The following is a 22,137-nucleotide window of genomic DNA, read 5'->3' as shown; positions in this document are numbered from 1 at the left end:
TTTATTTATTTTTTGACACATCTTGGTTCTTCCTTTATTTGACAGTTCCTTTAGGATAATTCCTCCCTTTGCTGATTTGCTTCTTTGTTTTTTATTTCTTCCTCATGAAATATTTTGCCGAGAATGTTCTGTAATGCTGGCTTTCTTTTTGTAAATTCTTTTAGCTTTTGTTTATCATGGAAAGATTTATTTCATCGTCAAATTTGAAGGTAAGCTTTGCTGGGTATAAGATTCTTGGTTGGCATCCATTTTCTTTCAGAGCTTGAAAACTGTTGTTCCAGGCCCTTCTAGCTTTTAGGGTCTGGATTGAAAAATCTGCTGATATCCGTATATGTTTCCCCCTGAATGTAATTTGGTTCTTTTCTCTCTCAGCCTTTAAAATTCTGTCTTTATTTTGTATGTTAGGTATTTTCATTATAATGTGCCTTGGTGTGGGTTGTAATTTTGTGTATTTGGAGTCCTATAAGCCTCTTGGACTTGATTTTCCATTTCATTCTTCAGATTTGGGAAATTTTCTGATATTATTTCATTGAATAGATTGTTCATTCCTTTGGTTTGTTTCTCTAAGCCTTCCTCAATCCCAATAATTCTCAAATTTGGCCTTTTCATGATATCCCATAGTTCTTGCAGATTCTGTTCATGATTTCTTACCATCTTCTCTGTTTGTTCAACTTTGTTTTCAAGGTTAAATATTTTGTCTTCAATATCTGAAGTTCTGTCTTCCAGGTGTTCTATCCTATTGGTTATGCTTTCTATGGAGTTCTTAATTTGGCTTATTGTTTCCTTCATTTCAAGGATTTCTGTTTGGTTTTTTTTTCAATATCTCTAACTCTTTATTGAAATGATCTTTTGCTTCCTGAATTTGCTCTGTTAACTGTCGATTGGTGTGATCATTCAATGCCTGCATTTGCTCTTTCATCTCATCATTCAATGCCTGCATTTGCTCTTTCATCTCATCGTTTGCTTCCCTAATCATTTTAATTATGTACATTCTGAACTCCCTTTCTGTCATTTCTTCTGCCATGCTGTCGTTGGATTCTATTGATGTAACATCTAGATTGGTTTGGGGCATTTTCTTCCCTTGTTTTCTCATATTGTTCAGGAATCAGTGGGTCATTAAGATATTGCAGATTTCCTCTATCGACTTATAATGTCCCCGAAGATTGCTAGTATATCCCCTCTTATCCTTCAGTAGCCTGAAGTCTTGGAGGAAGTTGATAATGTGGAGCTCCACGAAGAAGCTGCCTCTCAAGGGGTGGTGACCCTCAGGTGGCGTATATTCCCTCCTAGTGGTTAGAGGTGTCTCCACTTGTTGACCAATGGTCATCCAACGGGAAACTAGGCTGCGGGCTGAGGCAAGGCCTGTTTGTGCCTGTGTCTCTGGTTTTACCATCCCTGTGGGAAAACCTCTCCCGGCCGGGAAGACTCACTCGGTGGGGACGTCTCGCTGATCAGTTCCCCTCCTAGAGGTTCCCCTCAATCTACAACTACTGCCTGGGCTGGGCTGTCTTCCTCTGCAACGTTCCCAGGGGCCCGGACCTACCTCCTGGGCCTGGGAGCCTCACCCTCCGCAGTCGAGTCTCCTTAGGCTGCCTCTCCCAGATAATCTGCCCGCAGTCCTGGAAACTTCGCTCCGCCCCTAGGCGTGTCTCTGTGCAGCTCTTCCAGCAAGCAGCCACCTAGCTCCTGGGACCCTGCTCTGGACCTAATCGCCTGGCTATGCGGCCCTTCCTCTGAGCCGCCACCTGGAGCCCTGTACAATAGCTCCGATACCCAGAGACCCGCCACACACCTCCTCCACCAGATAGCAGCCCGGTTTCCGATGCAGTCACTAGGAGTCCAAGCAACTCACTTCTCGTCTCCTCCTCCCGCCAACCGCCCGTAGCCCTAGGCAGTTACTCCGAGTCCAAGTGACCCGCCCTGTTCCTTCTCCTCCTCCTTGGGGTAGCCCCCGGGGTGTTCAGGAGCGGTGGCTCTGAGACCAAGCAACCCACCATGCTCCTCCTCCTGGCAGGCCACCGGTGTTCAGGAGCGGTCGCTTTGAGTGCAATCAACTCACCACTCGCCTTCTCCTCTTCTTGCGGGCAACCCCCCCCCCCGACCTATCCATTCTTAAGTCAGGACCATCTGATTTTAATCACTGTAGCTTTTACTTTTTGATTTATTAACAGTCCCAATACATGCACTGAAGTACACATTTTCTTTATCAAAAATCATTTTTTTCCATATTTTATTGAGTTTTAAAATATAACCACCAGAATTTTGTTTCACACAATGGTAGAAGTATTGATTGACTTGGAATGATTTGTATCTGATAATATTGAATATTAGAACTTGAACTGTCTAATCATTTATTCAGAGCTTTCATAATTGTATAGGTCTTACACATTTAGCTATAGTGTATGTTGCTAAGTATTCCAGTTTTTGTTGCTTTTTTTTTTTTTAAGAAAATTGTAAAGCTAAGAACAGTTTGCATTTTTTCAGCCCATCTTCATTTAAATGTCTGATTTTTCCATTACCTGCTTCTGACAATTTAGTGGACTCTGAATCTGATACAGACTAACCTCTTGACATCAAGTGTATCCCTTTGTTTACCTCCAGTCTTTGGCTTAGACAGTTCATGGAGTTCAGCTTCCAGGGCAGGATGCTGAACCTCAGGTTTTCCTTCATCTCTCTCCTGCCTAGGTGTAATATTCTGACTTTTAAGTTTCTGGCTCCTTTTATTGATATTGTTCATCACTGTACTGCTGAGCAACCACAAGCTCAACAGACTGAGAAGATTCTTGTTCATTTCATCTTCCTTTAGATTTAGTTGTTGATCTTACTTCTTCACTTAGATTTCACATAGGCGAGTCTCAGTGAGAACGAATGAAGACTGCAGAAAGAATCATGCTATGACCTTCCCTGGCACATTTCAGTTTTCAAGGCCATTTTGAACATGTTCTGTTTTCCATTACGTAGTTTAATCTATAAGGTATTACTTATGTGTATATGGATGTATACACACCCACACACATTTATCTTATATTCACCCACCCCTTAACTTTATTGTATTTTTATAATTCTTAGATTTTATCACTAATAGTCATATCATATGCAAGTAATAAATTTCATCTTCCTAATATTTATACTACTTGCTTCTTTTAATTTAGTGTTGTGGCTAGAGTCCAGAATGATGTTAACTAATAGAAATGAAAGCAGGTGTCTTTGTTGATTCTGTGTGTATATAACTTTACTTGAAAAGATTTTAACTAACGACTTTATTGGGTTGATTAAATCATAATTTCTGATTAGCTTTACATTAAATCTTGTTTCATGTGATGCCAGTAAATACTTGGGAGGGTATATGATCTTCTAGCACTCTGGAAACAGTAAGAACATAATCTTAGCTGGGCAAGGTGGTGGACACCTATAATCCCAGCTACTTGGAAGACTGAGATCAGAGGATGGCAAATTTAAAGCCAGCCTGGATGACTTAGTTGAGACCGTGTCTCAAAATTTTAAAGGTTAGGATATAGTTCAGTGGTAGAGCATTTGTCTAGCATGTGCAAAGCCTCAATCCTTACTACCACAGGAGGAAGAAAATAAAGAACATGATATTAGGCTAAGAATAAGAGGAATAACAAATATCTCAATTCCAGGAAGTTTACATCTGAGGTAAAAGATCTACCTCTTTCAATCAAACGCACATTAGAAGTTATGACTAATAAAGTTTGCCTGTTTCAAAATTATATGACATAATACCTTTTTTTGTTTTTGCACACTGAAGATTAATAGTAGACTAGGCTTGACCTTCCTCAGTGTTCTGTTATTTGAATCTCAAAGTGGAGGAGAAATGTGGCAATCTATGTAATAAATAATCCTCAGTGTATTGCTGATATAGGTTAGACCTCTGGTACTACCTCATCCTCTGCTCTCCTCCAAGCAAGCCAGTGCCTTTGAATTCTTGGACACTGGAAATACTGACTTTGTCTATTAGAGTAAGGCTAAAGCTCAAGTATAATGGATTGTTCTAGTGCATCTGACTTTGAGTTTACTCTCTTAACAGGTTAATTTCATGTAACCAATAGAAAATAAGAAACTTACTCTCTGAGATAATCGAGAATGAAATGTCTTAGCCTATTTTTCTTTGACCTCTTAGCTGCCTTTCATTCATAGAAAGAAGATAACATTTTCTACTGTTTCTTAACACCATGGAAATTTTATTTTTTGTCTACCCCTACCAATTTCTATATTTATTAGTTGTATACATTTGTTGGTTGAAGTAACAAAGTAATTTCTTAGTTACCATAATCTAGTTAGCTTTATATCTTTTTCCCCCAATTTAATTAATCAGTATTTTAACCAAAATTTTATTATAAATATTGTCAAACTTAAGTTTTTTTTGCAAAATGTCCACATTCAGGATTTGACTGTGTCTTTGTGGTTAATATTAGAACTTTTTATCATTGTAACCTCGTGTCATTTATATACTTGTGTAATGCCACCACTTAATAATTACTTATATTGACCCTGACTTCATTTGATGATGTTATTTTAGTATGATCTTAATGGAGAGATCCTGTAAGTGATAACCCTGGGAACAAGATTCTAATTTTAGATTGTCTATGTTCTCTTTCCATTTTAACAAAGATTTTTGCTTGTACTATAAATAACAAGCAGAATTGCCTATCTTGTTTAAAGTTCAGTGGATTTACTGACTAACGTTCTTAAAGTCCTTAGGAGATATAAAATATAGTTTAAATGGTAATAATTAGAAAAATGATAGTGATGCTTATATTTTTGTTCATTTGAAACAAGCTTGCATTTATTGAGTCAGATCCTCAGTAGACATTTCTTGAATCTATGTATATTTAGATCAAAAATAAAAGGAAACTAATATAAAATGCCTTCTGTGTAGTAGGTGCCATACTGGATTCTTGAAATGCATCTTATTTAATTTTTAAGTCTCCATCGAACATGCAAAATATGTGAGTTATTATTTCCATTTTATAGACAAGAAAACAAGGATCAGAGATGTATAGTAAACTTACTCCATATTACTAAACTCATATTACATTGCAAAAATAGTATGTGTCAAAGCCAGGTTATGAACCCAGATCCCTGTATATTTTCTATGCCAAGCTTTACAATGAGAATTCTTCAAGAATACTTCTGAATATCACATGTATTGAGGAAAATTTTGGCAGGTGATATAGCTCAGTCTTGCCTACCATGTACAAGGTCTCGGGTTTGATTCCCAACTCTGCAAATATAAGCATTGAAGAAAATCTCTCCCCCAGAAAATTGGTAGCTACTAAGAAAGAACTTATGCCATTTTCCTCTGAACAGAAATATTTAATATGTAGAAAATGTTTTTTAAGTATTTTAATTTTCCAGTTATATTACATTTTCTTTTACTGATTCTTTTGTAGAATGTTGGCAAAGGATGAACTGATGACCATACTTCAGAAATGTTTCATGGTTTTTAAATCCTCTTCTGAAAAGCAGCTTGGCAGCACAGCAAAGAGAATAGAGGAGTTCCTGGCCCAGTTTCAGAACCTTGATGGTGAGAGTATCCTGCCAACTCTACTGGCTGTGACAGTCATTTAACCAAAAGGACATTGAAAACCCCTCCTTCTGATGTGCTGAGAGATGAAGAGATAGAGTAGTTCTTGATCACTCAGTATACCAGGCCTGAGAATGTCACATCTTAACCATCACAAATAGGCCAAATACGTCTCTTCTAGATATGGTTTAATCAATGAAGAGTATCAAATGGGCAGGGAAAATTCTTTTCTTCCTGTCCACAGTTTGGAGAACTTATCTTAAAAAAAGGCAACAAAAAGAAATATAAAAGATTATAGTAACAAGGCATCATAATTAATGACTCCTTTTAGATGTTTTTTCTTAAGCATTTCATCAAGTTCTTTATAGATTTCAAAAACACTGCAAAAATCATTTGGAAGCCTGAAAAATTAATATTGATGTACTGCTTTCACAGCAGTGAGGCTCATTAATATGCTGATTACCAAAATATGCATGGTGTTTGCTTTAATCAGATTTACAGAAGCTTGAATCTTTCAATCCTAAATGAACTGAGACAGCCTGGCACTTCTCAGTATTGCAGGTTTAGTTTCTTTTATTTTGGTGACCACCACATGATCATTTATATTTGCTGAATACTTGGGTTACCTGACTAGGTGTAGGTAGGTAGTCATATTCTGTTCCCTAATGCTCCAGGTCTTCTGTGTTCTAATGGGACCCACAGATTGTTACTGATAACTGACTTTTCCTGGGCTATTTTCTTGCTTTATTTCTAGCAGCAGCATATAGTGCTAGGAAAAATACAGGTATGTAACTTTTACTTTTCTGCTATTTAGGTAAAGTTTTAATGGAATATAGGAAAGGAGATAACTTGGTGTATATATGAACACATAGAATTGGAGATGGCATGGTGAAAATATCTTAATTGGAATATCTGTTTTAATCCTTCATATGTTTCCCAAATATTCCTTTGTGTTAAAAATATTTTGGGTTTTTGTTTCTGTGTCCTGAGGCTGCCGCCTCTAGTCTGGTGTCACGAAGGCTCCCATGAAGCTAACTTTAGTTCATCTCCTTGTTGCTGTGACTTTGTTTGCATATGGTGCACCAGCAAACGTAAAGATCTACTGTAGTCTCACTTGACTTCAAGTCAACCTTAAAGCACCGACAATTGATGATTGGTATTTGCTTCCTGATGAAGCATTTCTGGGATATGGATGTCCTGTAACCAACATGCAGCAGGATATTTACATGTTTTTACACCCTACGAGTGACTTTTGACATTCAAACTTGGATTGCAAAAGGGAGGATTATTTTTAGGACATCACTAACATTTATCTCGAAAATATCACCAAGGCAAGGAATCATGCCTATCTCATGCATTCTTCATCGAGGCAAACGCTTATCATAACCTGCAGTTTTATTCATCCACTCAAAGCAGGGCAAATCATTGGGTTCTCCAGTTTACCAAAACTACTACTAGAGCCATTTCAAATGCTTGTAACCATGTCAGTATACTCCTGTACTTAGATCCTTCTCTATCCACAACCATCAAGGAAGTACCCAACATTAGAACATTGCTTACCCCATGCCTCATTTTATTTTCAATGGGAAATGGAAATGTGTTACATAACCATGTACAGAGCAGCAGCAGCAGCTACTTGAAGACAGAGAAGCAATAGCAACCTTTTGAAATGGCACAGCTCTTACTGATACCATGTGTTTTTAGATGTTCTTAGGAATCTGTAATTTTAATAAAATTGACATTTCTCCTATGACTACCTTTGAGAAAGGATTTTAAAAATTATACTGGAATCAAATTCAATAAATGCGTAGTTACTCATTAAAAAAAAAAAAATCTTTTGGATTTAGGGCTGTGTGCTGAGGATATAGCTCAAAGGTAACAGTGCTTGCCTTACATGTGTGAGACCCTGGGTTCAATTCCCAGTACTGGGAAGAAAAAATCCTTTAGATTTAGGAAGCATCTTTGGCAGAAATCTTTCCGTGTCTCCCCATATCTCCAGTGTAAAGCACCTGATCTGATGGGTGCTATAAGATGAAAGCAAAAATTTGCCTGACTAGAGTGGCAGCTGTAGTCAGAGTGAGGAAGTTCTCCATAGGCATTAAAGGGGTTCCCTCCAGGTCCTTTCTGGGCATTACTCTCTCACCACCACAGCATGACCTGAACCACTTTTCAGAACATGAAAATTTTAAAAGCAAGAATTAAGAACAGTTAGTCAAACTACAATCAGAAACTAAAGTCCATAAAGACAATAACTTGAGTCTGCACAACTAGCTAGTGGCAGTACCCAGACTATAACCCACCTCTCTTCACAATCATCTTATTTTTTTTTGTTTTTTGTTTTCTCACCAATTCATGGTTTTAATGCACAGTGAGGGGACCACCCTTAATGACACAGATAGGGCAAAAAACTTAGAAGAATATAAGATAAATGAGGTAACTTCCATTCTAGAGAATAAATTCTGTGGTATTCTAGCACTAATAAAGGAATGCAGCTTTTTCAAATGGGAAGGTTGAAGGTTAAGGTGCTTAAAAGCCTAAAGAGGGGCTGGGATTGTAGCTTAGTGGTAGAGTGCTTGCCTAGCATGTGTGGGGCACTGGATTCAATTCTCAACACCACATATAAATAAATGAATAAAATAAAGGTCTGTCGACATCTAAAATAATATTTTTTTAAAAGTTATTTTTAAAAAAAGCCTAAAGAATAAAGAATTTTACAAATTATAGCAAAACCACTCTTTAAAGAAATATCTCAATTTTCAGTAATCAGTTAACATTAATAACAAAGTGTAACTCAAACTCTTCACATTGAATATGTAGAAATATTTGACTATATGCTATCTCTGACTCTTATCACTAATTACACATTACAGTTAGGGAGGGTTAAGTAGGGCAGAATTTTATATCAGCTCTATTTTTAAGACTTACATGTTAATGAAATGGAATAAAGAATTTATTGGATATTTTAACCTTATGTCTTTCTTAAAACAGTTATTATCTATACCTAAAAGAAATTTCTTTGGAGAATCATGTATATCCTTCTTAGATTTGAGTCAAATGTCATGCAAGTGTCAGGTTCCCAAGATATACCTGCACTTGGAAGAGGGTGTCAGAGCTTCATGCTCTATGGGAACAGCTTATAAAGTTACCCGTTAGTGGATTATTTCACAATTTTTGCACACTACCCTCTTCATATTCAGTGTTGTATTAAAAATAGTGAATTGGATAGTTGAAGCCAGATTTGTCAAGTTGTAGATTATATTGTTTACAATTTTAGTACAAAGGAAAAGGGTTTTAGTTTGATTTTTAACAAAGCTATTTATAATAGCACAAATATTTGAGATTTTCTGCTGTTCATTTGAGGGGATTTTGTTTGATTTCATTGTTTTGTTTTCATTGTGGTAACACTTAAAATTCAGTAACTAGGTTTTTAAAACCTCACTACAGCATAAATTATGTAACATTTGTTGACCTTCAGTTTTTAGAAGAAATATCATTTTTATATGATGGAACCTTGATCTCTTGCCACATTTTAAGAAAAGCAATAGGTGAAAGTTTTACTTCCTTTGGATTAGTACAACTGTTTGTTCTCTCGACTTGTATTTATACTAATTGCTGTATTGGTTTTGTATTAAAAGCAGATGCCAAAGAGGAAGAAGACGCTTCTGGATCACAGCCAAAGGGGCTTCAGAAGACAGATCTCTATCATCTTCAGAAGGTCAGGTCTCTTTTCTTTTCCTTCCAGCTGCATCATGTGAAGCTCCACTTTTTCACTTTGTGCTCTAGATTTGTCGGGATGTTTTTGTTTTCATTTTAAACCACAGTCAGGAACAGTGCAGACTTTGTAACTCACTTATAAATCAAACATCCTGTTTTGATCTTGCTGCCATCCTCAACTGCACGTGAACATAGTCTGCAATTTACTAGTCAGCTAGTAAACTATTCCTATAGACTAGAAAAAACAGGCACCAAGGGAAAAGTGGGAACATGGTTGCTAAAAAAAAAAATCTGATTATTTATCTGATGTATATGTTTTTCTGATATATATGATCAAACTGGAAGATTCCAAAGAGCCTAACTCATTAGTTTTAGATACTTTTTAAAAAATGCATATTCATAATATAGAACATAAATTGAGCCACATATGTCCAATATATTATTTTCAAATAGTTCTAACTTTAGGATCTTGATTGTCAAAACAAAGAATATCTTTACCACATTACCAAATTAATGACAAATGTAGCATAAAGTTTCATTCTTCACAAGAAAACATGTGGAATCTATTCTGTTAGTATGACATAAAGGCAAGGTGATGGTGGTGGTGCTTTTCTGTACCTCTTTTTCTCCTTCTTCACCTCATCCTCCTTTTCTCCTTCCCTTTCTTCATTGAACTAATGTATTGTGAATAGTGAGCACCCTGCTACATAACTTACTGATAAAGTGAACTTCCCTTTCCCTTTCTCCCTGAAAATTCACTTGATGTATGTTTAAAGCAGAACATCTGAGAGGAGAAATTCTTGCTAGACCTTACAAATAAAAAAGCAAAACCCATTTTGATTTGCACATCCTCCTTAAGCAAAGGGCATCAGCTACCTCATGTTGAGTAGCAGAGATCCCTGTGAAAGTTTTTCTCAGAATCACCATGAAAGGTATTCTTTAACCCTTTAGTCTTTATTGGAAATGAAGGAGTTGAGAAGAACAAGTAAGAAGCAAACCAGGTTTGAAGTACTCAGAGAAAAAGTTGTGAACTTCATTGACTGTCTAGTGAGGTGAGTCTGTAGCTAAAAGTCATTCTATTTTTTTCAAATAATCCTGGCATAATAGCTGTCCATCACCAATCCAGGACATTTTTCTCCTGCCCTTTAAGGTTCCTCCATCCCGCTTAGAATTTTAATTTCACTTCCTTTTTTGTTGTTATTAAGTTGCCTAATTAAATGACTTAGCTTATTCTTTACAGTCGGTTTAAGAACAGAGGTATACAAAAGGAAATGATTTAATAATTAAAAAGATAAAAATGTTTGTCAATTTATTATTTTTTAGTGGCAGGTCAAACTCAACAGAGGGTGAGGCATTGAATAGAAAAAAGTACTGAAAAAACATCTGCTCAGTTATTGAAGACAGTGGTTTTCTGACAAATAACATGTTCTTCCAGAAAGTGATAACTCTCCATTTTCCAATACAGCGTGGGAGCAGTCATTGTTTCTAGTTACTGGGGAGAATTTATTATTTCTATAAAAGTGGCCAAATTATGACAAAGCAGAAGGTTAAAGAGCAATGTATCATAACAAAGTGATGCATTCCAATATTGAACTGACCTGGTCAAGAATTACATTTTAGCCAGGCAAGATGGTGCACCCCTGAAATCCCAGCAGCTCAGGAGGCTGAGGCAGGAGGATCCCAAGTTCAAAGCCAGTGTCCGCAAAACCATGGCACTAAATAAATCAGTGAGACCCTGTCTCTAAATAAAATACAGAATAGGTCTGGGATGTGGCTAAGTGTCCGAGTGCCCCTGAATTCAATCCCTGGTACCCCCCATCCCCACCAAAAAAAAAGAAAAAAGAAAAGGGAAACAACCACAGATCCAACATGCATTGAAAGAACAATAAAGTATTAAAAAATAAAAGAATTGCATTTTAGAACTGATAAGAGGTAACTTTGCCCTATGAGGTCTTGTGTTCTTACAGTGTCTATCCCCAAGCTCTTGACTTTTCCCTTTTGCCAAGTAGTGACTGAGAATAATTTTGCAATGTGATTTATCATCATCTGTAAGCCAGATGTCAGGTTCCTGAGTTCCTACAAATCCCAAATTGTAGGCTCTGAAGTAAAACTAACCATTCCCCCTTTCATGATCTTTGACCTAATATGCCTGACTTTTTAATGTTTCTGAGCAGTAATTGAAATAATGCTGAGCATGATCGAAATGTGTTTTGTCTTTACCAAGATTTTCTATCCTAAAAAGGGATTAGGATTGTAAACTAAAAGGAATAAGGAGTCCTGTAGCAGCTAAAGCCCAGGGAGAGGTATGACTTCCCATGTCACATAGTCTAAATCTCCTGACATCTGCCAAAAGTCCCTCTCCATTTCTCCATATTGCCTGGAAGGGGCACACTACTGATGTTTGAACAGAGCTTGGAGTTCTGGAGGATATAAGTCATAAACTTCAGGAGCAAAAAAACTGACAGATGAGATTAAGTTGGCAAATGCAGAGAGCCAAGAAAAAAAGTTGCCACTTTCTAAGTTGCTGTTTTCACCAAAATCAAACTTTGACTTTATTGCCCTTGTTGAGAAAAATCTTATCAGTTCTCTCTGAGGTATCTCTTTGAGGAAAGGCCTAACGTTTGTTGTAAACTCTGACCTGAAACCAGATGAACATCACAAAGTACTCTAGTACGCCAGATTCATTGCTTCTTTCTTATCAAAGCAAATCAGTTACCAAAGCATTGGCATCTTTATGCCAATCCCCAAGTCTACAGTTGGACAAAAATTCTAATGTATAGTACTGATTTATCACTATTATTCAACCAATGAAGCCCAGTGGAAATAAATAAAGCAGGTATTTGACTTGGGATTTGTCTGAGTTTTTAAACATTTTATGAAGACAGGAAAAGAAACAACAGTACAAATGTGAGACAATAGTTTGGGTTTCTGTAATCGACTCTATGCAGTCGCCTTGTTAAATATCCAGCCTTTATTACGTAGCAGGAACTTCAACAAGGTCTTTTAGTGAGAGCCATAATGATTGGGGAATAACTGCATGACATTGGTATAGGAAGAGTTTATATGGTCAGAAATTACAAATTGGTAACTAGTCTTCCAGGGAAGCAATTATCACCACAGAAACCACTTCCTCAGCTGATTTAACTCAGTCTTGAGTAAATGAGATAGCAGAATATTGGTCCTTAGTGAGGGTCAACTCAAAACATACTCTTTTGTTCCATTGGACTCTGGAGAAGGAACAGCACCTAGAAGTGGAATGAGTAGGTCAGGAACTCTTTGAGAAAAGAGGAGAGAGATGGTGAGGAATGATGCACATGTTGAACGTTTTTTTGCTTTCTCTTTTTTCAAAACCACTGACCTAACCAGGGTAGAGCAAGTGTAGAGGGATTTTTCTAGAAAGTGGTAAACTTTCCAATAGGAGAAAAGATAGTCAGGAAGGAGAGGAATTCTTTCATTATTCCTGGAAGATGAGGAATAACATCTCTTGTGGCTGGACTAGGGTAACTGCTTGATTTGCTTGCCTCTACTAATTGGAAAAGAGTTGACACAGTCTGTCATGTGGTTAACATACTTTAAGCTCAGGACTGGATTAAGCCCTGGGAGTCTTCTTTATGAAGGCATGTGAGTTAACTAATCTTGTTCGTAACTTATTACCGTTTTTGATTGTGTACGCCAAAGCTCCATTCCAGTTTACTGCTCTCCAGGCCACCTAAGAATAATGTTGCTGTCATGGCACAGACCAGCTGATAAGCTCATACTTTTTTTTTTTTTGGTACCTGGGATTGAACTCAGCGGCACTGGATCACTGAGCCATATCCCCAGCCCTATTTTGTATTTTATTTAGGGACAGGGTCTCACTGAGTTGCTTAGCACCTCACTTTTGCTGAGCTTGGCTTTGGACACACACTCCTCCTATCTAAGCCTCTTGAGCTGCTGGGATTATAGGCATGCGGGCTGGTACATTCAAAGTGAACTTTTTTTTTTTTTTTTTTTTTAATATTTTTCAGTTGTTGATGGACCTTTATTTTATTTATTTATATGTAGTGCTGAGGATCGAACCCAGTGCCTCATACATGCCAGGCAAGCACTCTTCCACTGAGCCACAACCCTAGCCCTCAAAGTAAACTTTTTAATGCCTTATTTTTTAAATTTAGATTTCATTAAAGTTAATTTGCCACCTAGCTTGTAAGTGAAAAATTAAAAGAATTCTGAGATATCTGATTTTTTTAAATAATTAAAATTTTATTGAAGTTTTTTAATACACTGAAACTAAAATTTAGCCTTTACTGCTGCTAGGTAAAAAATAATCATAGTGTATAATAACTCTTTCCTTGAAAGATATCAACTTAAACATTTTTTGTGATCTAAAAAGAATTTCCTTAGTTCCAGGCTTGAGGCTGTGTATGACACTGCCAAGAAAGAGTCAAATGCTTGCTGTTACAGAGTGGATACCTCAGTTTCTGAATAATTTTTACTCTACGAAATTTGTTAATACGTTAAGAATTCCACTTTAAAGTGAGAAGAAATGTAAAATATTGTTTCTAAAGGTTTCACAGAACTGAAATATGTAATTTTTTTTTTTTTTTTTTTTACTGTAAATAATCTAGAAGAAGTGTTTAAAAGTATTATATGGATGAGGTGCATTTCTGCCCTGGATCTAATACTTAAGTTTTGTTTCTTTTGCTTGTTGATTTTGCTTTTTAAGTAAATTGTTCAGTCCCTTCATAGAGGATTGACAAAACTGTTATATTGAAAATAAACCTATGCTGACCTAAAAGCTGATAACCTGACCTGGGCTGTTTCAGAGAATACCTTCTGCCTCCTGAGACGCAGCCTCTGTACGAGGTGGTGTACTTCAGTGCTGCCCACACCCTTCGTGAGCACTTAAATGCCGCTCCACGAGTCGCCCTCCACACTGCACTCAACAATCCTTATTATTATCTAAAGGTAAGAAGAAGATTCTGATCTCTCACAGCTGAGCTCAGGCCAAGGCTTCATTGCAACCTAAATATTGCAAATTTTCAGTTCTGTTTTAATGAGCAGAGACTAGGCAGCTCCAGGTTGGTAGTAGTAGAATGTCGCTGCCTCTTTGCAGTACCAGATCCGCGGATATTTGTCACCGCCTGCAGCAACAATTTGCGCGGGTATTTATGAGTGGTGGACTGGAAACTGAGCTACTTCTATTTCTGAGCTGCTTCCTTCCTTGCTTGTTTATAGAGGATAGAGGAAATGAGGCTTACTTGCTTTGAGAGGAGAGAGAGAGAGAGAGAGAGAGAGAGAGGCTTTGCTTAAGAGAGAGAGACTACACTTTCAGAGATCCATATCTTCTTAGTTCTGCTGCTCCTTACTGTTGCGCCGTGCCTTCCGCCTACAGCCCACTTATATTACCTTCAGGAGGTGGAGAGTAGGGCCACGCCTCTTATGCAAAGATTAGGCAATAAGCTAGATGTCCGAGCAGGCACCATTAGGAGTGCTCAAGAACACATGCGCATGCATTGTGTGTGTGGACTTAACTGAATACGGCCAGTGATAAATCACCTGAGTGTGCTTATGTTAATTAACCTCCTCACTGCCGATGTAGGCGCCACGCCAGAACGCATGGCACAGCCCCCAACAGTAGAAAGCATGAATAATTTCACATTTAAAGAACAACAAAAATCACAATTATTTTTAATTCATAAATTATAAATTTAAAACTCACAAAATCTATCTTCTTGGCTGGTGGTGGCTCACAGAAGAAAAATGGTGTGATTTCAGTAGTCTTTGGGAAGACTACTCACTTATGTATGTGAGATTTGTGTTTCTTAATAAAGAACGATAATTTCAAATAGGTTGAAAAAACACAGATGGTTTCTACAGAATGATCTGCGTTGTTGATGATAGTCTTTTGAGACATGACTTATATTCCTAGTAGTGAAATATTGATATTTACTAATTCAGTGTAAAAATTGCTGGAATGGCAAATGTTGAGACCATTTTAATAAGTATTCCTAAAGAGTTCTTTAAACTTTATGCAATCAGAAATGCACTGTGGTCTTGGAAAATAACTTAATGATTAAAATGAAGAATGTGCTTGTGCTGATCCTGGGACTATTTCTCTAGTAACTAGGAGCAAGAGGGATTATGGCCAAGACCTAAACCTAAATAAGAATTAGCTAACTATTGAAGAGTTTTATTCACTAAAGAAAGAAAAACAAGATTCCACTTACTGGTTTACTAAATTTAAGTTAGGAGGGTTTCACAAATAATTGATTTGTTCCTTACCATTTCTTAAAAGTGGTTACCTTACTTCACTTATTTTTTAGAATGAAGCACTGAAAAGTGAAGAAGGCTGCATTCCAAATATTGCCCCTGACATCTGCATAGCTTATAAACTGCACCTGGAGTGTAGCAGGCTAATCAACCTTGTGGACTGGTCAGAGGTAGGTCAGAGAGAAAAAAGCAAGCTGTATATAGAATATTTTTATACTTTCGAACTCATCTTTTACCTTTTTAATGCTTTCTCTTTTATTTGGAAAGCACAAATTGCCTCATACTTCAGAAGTTCCTTAGGAAATAGCAGCTTATCCTCATTCCCAATCTCCTGCTCTGTGATCCTGCATTCTCAACCAAGCCAATTCTGTGTTTATGCCAGGTCAAAATAAGTATGTCATCTAACCTTAGTGTACTTATCATTAAGCAAAAAGCTAAGCGATTAGGTCAGTTCTATGGTATTCCACAAAATATAGTATTAACTAGAATTTCCCTACTTTCATGAAAGAAAAAATGTTGGAATGACTGTACAACAGATTTAGCAATCAGGAAGTATAAGGAATACTTGGCAAGGAAATGGACAACTGTTGTTCTTCTTTAAAATAACTCCATTCTTTCCCCAGCATAGGATTACAAAGATCTTAACTCTTTTGAAGGCTCTATATTACCATTAAAAAAATATCCACAATTGGCTGCTTCCAAGAAAAATAGGCATTTTCCGTTTTCCTGGGTTAAGGGAGATTTGGGAGTAGAGGATACAGGACTTTGCCTTTTAACATTAATTGGCTTTGTTTCTTGTTTTTCTTTGCCTGTTTCTTATTTCTCAGAAACAAGATTATTAAGGAGTCTTACTTGTACTCTTTTAATATATAACTGGTTTAAAATGATCATGAAGGACTGGGAATATAGCTCAGTTGGTAAAGTGCTTGTCTTGCAAGCACAAGGTCCTGGGTTTATTCCCCAGCACCACCCCAAAAAAAAAAAAAAAAAAAAAAAAAAGGTATGATTCTGAAAATCTGAAATTTGGCATAAAGAAAAAAGAAATGTACCAGTTATCAGCAGCAGCAAGTGTTAAGCCTGGCTTAATTATAGAACCATCAAAAGAAGTTCAGTAAAAGATATTTAGCAACTGTAGAGATTTTTATTTTCTTCTGTCTTATGTACTCAAAAGGCTTTTGCAACAGTTGTGACAGCTGCTGAAAAGATGGATGCAAATTCTACAACTACGGAAGAGATGAATGAAATTATCCAGTATCCTTTTAAAATCACTTCCACAATGTCCAAGTACAGAATGTAAGTTTTTAGTTTCTCAGGCCTAACTTACAGGTAGAGCATGAGTTTAGGATGCAAGAGACCAGCGGTTTAATCCCCAGCATCAAAAAATAAATAGTTTAGTTTCTCCAGATCCACATTAGATATTCATAAAGACATGTTAATATTAACCATATCATTCCAAGCGTAACTTAAATTTAAAAATATTCTGAATTTAATCTAAAATGAGGTCAAACCTATACCATTTGGTCTCAAATTTATATTATTTCAAAATTACTAAAAAAGAAAGCCATCAATTGAATTCTCTATTCTAATGTACTTTTAGAAGTTGGGGGCGGTAGCAGTTTTTATACTATGGGAAAAATTAGATTTGGTGTTTTCCATTAATGTCTACTGACAGTGGATTCTAATTACATGTATTGTTTTCTGGTAAGGTTTATAGTGTAATTTAGGAAGAATGTTTTCAACTACGTACTTCAGTTTGCAAACTAATATTTTAACATTAAACTTTTAATCTTTTCGTCAAAAATATAACATGACCAATTTCCTTAGCTAGAGTTTGCAGTGCTCGGTTTATTAGAGCTGTTTCTGAACTAGAGCTTTTAGGATTTATAAAACCTACCAAACAGAAGACTGACCATGTAGCAAGGCTAACATGGGGAGGCTGTTAGAATGCAGATGAGGGAAGCCAGATGTATCATGTGTACCTTAAGTGCAGAAGACTAGTCATGTTTACATGCCACTAGAGACTACTAAGAAGAAAATGTATAGTCCTCCCTTGTGATGTTGAACCAGAAAGTCCACTGCTAATCTCAAGCAGGCTTATATCAAAAAAATCTTTGGGATATTTTAAAATCTAAAAAATAAACATGCTTACAACTAAAACCTCTCATACATTATCATTGTACAAAGTCATAAACTGAATCATTCTTGGACATACATTGTGTAAATAAATTTATCCAGGAATGTAAATTATTTGTAATTGGTGTAGTTGTACTCACTCCTTATTCCTCTATTTCTTACATTGGCTTTCCTCACTGGTATATTGTATAGTAAGTCATAACACGAATATTCTACAGGTTTGTTTCTCATGGTAACTAGACTAAAACTTCTTCTGCCTCCCCATGTCCTCTAAGAACTTTCAAGGTCTCAAGCTGTTTGGCTTTATGCTTAAAGGCAGTAGAATATTCTCCTTCCCTGTGACCCATCATGGAGTGTTATATCTGGTAAGGCCCGTACAAATCACATCCCCAAACTTAAAAAACTGAGGTAAAGAAACTAATGTTAAAGATGCATTGATATCTGGATCTCTTTCATGGAAAGAACTCATTAAGAAACATTTAAACAAAGATATGTAAAGCTCATTGTTTAATGTTCTACTTCCAAGAGAATTCTGGGACTTTTCTAATACACCAAAATTACCATGCCAGTGTTACTGGGAGGAGTGAGGGTCTATGTCCAGGAAAAAATTGCATTAGCAAACCATAGTATTAACTATGTAATTGGCAGGTTTTATGTATATATGTGCATGTTTTGAGAACAATTTCAGTATATAACTAAACTTATTAATTCTGGAGTGTAAAAAGGAGGTATTAATATGGGTTTTAAAATAACGAATGCCTTAAAAATCTAGCAATAAGATGTATTTAGATGAAATTAATAAGTGCTGCCCCTCCACCCACAAAACATAAAATTGCTACATGAAATATCTGTCCCCAAAACAAACTGTTAAAAATGTTCCCAAAGCTAAAAAAGAAGCCCCAAAGTACCAGAAATAATCAGTTGCAAGCCAAAGCAGAAACTGTCTAACCCTGTAGAGCTTTGAGAAAGACCATTACCTCAGTAGTATTGGTCAGGTTAGGTATCTTACCATCTTCACTTCAAAGAGCCAGGCCTCTTATTCAGCCAAATATAAACACGCTTAACGGTACTGTCAACTTAAAATTTAAGAACTTATGATATACAAACAAAACATTAAAAAAAAAACCTTTTTATCACAGTACCGGAATTACCAGAATTAGGGCATGAAGCAGATTCTCCACCAAATGGATATCATGAGAGAATAAGTTTGTGAAGTTGAGACTCCATGATTTATTTTGAAGCAATAGTCCAGGTTTTTTCTTACATTCTAGTCATTTTCCTCTAGTCAGATAGCCCTCAACTACATTTTTTTTTTAAACAATGGGTGGTAAAAATCTAGGGAAAATATGTGCGATTTTAAGGATCTTTCATCTATTGCCTCTTTGAGGCCATCAGCCATGGGGAAGGTTTCCTAGTACTCTGTTGTATTAATGAGGACACCATTAATATATGCAACATGGTTTCCTCCAGCCTTCAAATGACACAGATGAGCACCAGATGAAACTTAGAACTTTGTTTAAATACCACTCATATCTTACAGTATTAACAAAAATACTAAGTCTTAAGAAAGACTAGCAAATTCACGTCTGTCTGATAGCACAGATTTCCTGAGATGTAAAAGCAACCCTGCTTTATTTTGCTGTGCACTTACTAAATTCATACAGCTTAAACGTATATAATGCACTGAACCATATTGAGGAAAGAATCCCAGAGTCAAGTTCTGGGGCATGCCTATGAACTTATTAAAAACATTTAGGGAAATGAAGATTGGGCCACCAGCAAAAGACAAGACTGAGGAGCTGCAGCCAGTAGTGAAAAATCAGGCAAGTGTAATAGCTTACAAGCCAACTAGAGTTTCAAGGTCAAATGCTGATTAGACTTCACAATGTAGAAACCTTTGGTGACTTTACTAATAGTGTATCATGAAGATAAAGCCCTCTGTCACATCGCCTAACCAAATGTCCAAAATTAACACTAATCCTGGAAAGGCCATACATTATGTAGCATCACCTTTTATTCTTACACAAGTTTTAACCTGAAAATTAATATTTTAGGCCCAACTTCAGTCTACAGTTAGTTCAGAAGCCTAGGTTAAGTCAGTGATAGCACAAATATTCAAGAAAACAGGCCTGGGTCTTCCCAGTTAGAATCTTGATTGAATCCCAAGGGTGGAAGGGCTAATAAAATTTTGTTGACAAGTGGGAAAACCTCAGTATGGATTTGATATTAAATTAGGAAGTATTTTAAAAAGGGTAACGTTATCGAGGTTATTTGTATAAAAGTACCCATTTTTAGGAGATACATGTTTAATAACTGTGTTGTTGGACTATTTCAACTTTTCCATGTTTGGGCTTTTTCCTAATAAAACAAATTAATGAAGAGAGGAAGGGCAGTAAATTGGAGGATGTTTAGAAAAATTTTTTTTGCTAGGTAACAGTAAAATAAAATAATAGCTGGAGGAGGAATATAGAATCAAAAGGTTTTTAATAACATTTTGTTCATTTGGGATTGATCTAGAAGAGAAAATGGATGCAGGAGAGAAGACAGCTGGAGCTACGTCTTTGAATAAGATGTGAGTTTATATGTAACGCTTACCTAGAACAAATGCAGCAAGGAGTAAGACAGGGACAGAATTCTGAGTAAGGAAATAATTTACACAAACCAAATGAGGTAGCAACAACTGTTTTCATCCCTGGCTGTTTGGATCACATCTACAGAGCATATTTTTTAAGATTCCAACAGTCCTCATTTCCTAGGTCTTCTAATGCAGTTTCTAGGGGTGGAGCCTGAGAATCTTTTTAAAAAGCTCTTCAGGTAATATTGCAAATGTAATCAATGTCTGTTTAGAAATCATTTTCATTAGTCATGTCAAACTCTTGATATTTTAAGCCTCCAATATTTTCTCAAATGCCTATTGTTCCTGAACAATACAATGAATTCTGCCTTGCTCTGTGCCCTTGTTATTCAGATTTACTGAACACATTACAGTAAGTTAAGTACAGCACTGTATCAAACTGCCTTTTACTAAGATAATATGACTTAGTACAGTGTATTATGTGACTACTATTTATGCAGAATTCCAGGGCTCTTTGGGAATTAAGAAGTCCTGGGGCTGGGTGCAGTGGCACATGCTTGTAATCCCAGTGGCTTGGGAAGCTTAAGGCAGAGGGGGAATCACGGGTTTGAAACCAGCTTCAGAAACTTATCGAGGTGCTAAGCAACTGAGACCCTTCTCTAAATAAAATACAAAAAAAGGCTGGGGATGTGGCTGAATGATTAAGCACCCCGAGGAGTTCAATCCCCGGTACCCAAAAAAAGGTAGCTAGTACATTTCTTTCTACCAAGATCTTGTATGGTTGGTATTTGAACTAGTAAATCAACTACTGAGTCCACATAATTATCCAAGAACCCTGTATATTAACTTTCTTGAATTCTCTTACACTTAAAATAAGTAGTAGTCTGTAAGCTAGAATTTTTTGGTAAGGTAATAATGCAGAAATTTGGTTGTGAAGGAAAATTATTAAAGTTGTATCTAAAATTGAAACTGTTATTTGACTTTAGTCAGATTATCAGCATTCTTCTTTCCTTTTAGCTTATCTTGCCCAGCTTTTACAAATTTTTATCTATGAAAATTCACAAATGTGTGTTTAACAAAAGAATATTCAGTTTTGTCCTAAGGTTAACAAGGGATAAAACATGTTTTTATACTCACTCTATTTCCATGCCTCCATATTTTAACTTACTGTGTGTTGTCCTAAAAATGTTACCCACTAAACTGGTGGTTCTTTGGCTGGGACTTGGCCATGTATGGAGACACTTGCCTGTCACAACTGGGGGAGGAGGGGTAACTGGCATCCAGTAGTAGAGGCCAGGGATCCTGTTACAAACACCCGACAGGACACAGATACTTTCCAAAGTGTCAGCAGTGTGAGATTGAGAATCATGGTACTAAATCATTACCTTAGAGCCATGCTATGCTATAATCAATGTTTTTCAAACTTATAGACATGTGAATTGCCTGGGCATCCTGAGAACCATATGCCAATTTTAATCAAAGAACTGGTGAAATACAATTGCCAAAATTAAAAAAAACAAAAAACTTTTTTCCTTGTTCCACTAACTGAATCACTTATTAAGGTTTATATTCCAGTATATTAGGATTTAGGTAATAAGTGGAAATATGCTGTTAGTATTCAATAGATGACTTCACTGAAGCTTTTTTTGCTCACTTCACTGAAAGAAAGATGTGTCTGGAAACCACTCAGGGAAAGTGAGTTAAATTTCCTGAATCATGTTTTCTTTCACATCAAGTCCTTAAAAAAAAAAAAAGAATTCTATTGATGTGTTTGAGGTAAAATTTCTAGAGTTCTTATATCTATGAGGTAATGTACTATTATGCAGAAAATGTTACAGCATGTTATAGAAAAACAATTTAGAATCAGAACACAATTTTTTAAAATAGCACTCAAATTTTAAATCTTACCAGAAAA

General features: G+C 36.4%; 1 protein-coding gene across 9 annotated transcripts in view; it reads left to right on the top strand.

The window, feature by feature from the left end:
- The window catches only part of Orc3 (origin recognition complex subunit 3), a 73,549-nt gene that overhangs the window by 43,753 nt on the left and 7,659 nt on the right, over window positions 1–22,137 (top strand). For 3 of the 9 annotated variants that reach the window (XM_047557201.1, XM_047557199.1, XM_047557204.1), the window contains exons 14-20: window positions 5,415–5,548; window positions 9,184–9,263; window positions 10,214–10,314; window positions 14,068–14,209; window positions 15,568–15,684; window positions 16,686–16,765; window positions 17,352–20,219. In XM_047557201.1, coding sequence (XP_047413157.1) covers window positions 5,415–5,548; window positions 9,184–9,263; window positions 10,214–10,314; window positions 14,068–14,209; window positions 15,568–15,684; window positions 16,686–16,765; window positions 17,352–17,457 — 760 coding nt within the window. In that variant the 3' untranslated portion in view covers window positions 17,458–20,219. Of the gene's footprint in view, window positions 1–5,414; window positions 5,549–9,183; window positions 9,264–10,213; window positions 10,315–14,067; window positions 14,210–15,567; window positions 15,685–16,685; window positions 16,808–17,351; window positions 20,220–22,137 lie in introns of those variants that run through there. The other 6 variants (XM_047557207.1, XM_047557205.1, XM_047557203.1 and 3 more) reach the window with 5 other exon arrangements.

The sequence above is a fragment of the Sciurus carolinensis genome, chromosome 7 (genome assembly GCF_902686445.1).
Source record: "Sciurus carolinensis chromosome 7, mSciCar1.2, whole genome shotgun sequence".
In the NCBI taxonomy this organism is placed as follows: Eukaryota; Metazoa; Chordata; class Mammalia; order Rodentia; family Sciuridae; genus Sciurus; species Sciurus carolinensis.
Note: the sequence above shows the minus strand (reverse complement) of the source record. Positions and strands in the feature narration are given on the sequence as shown.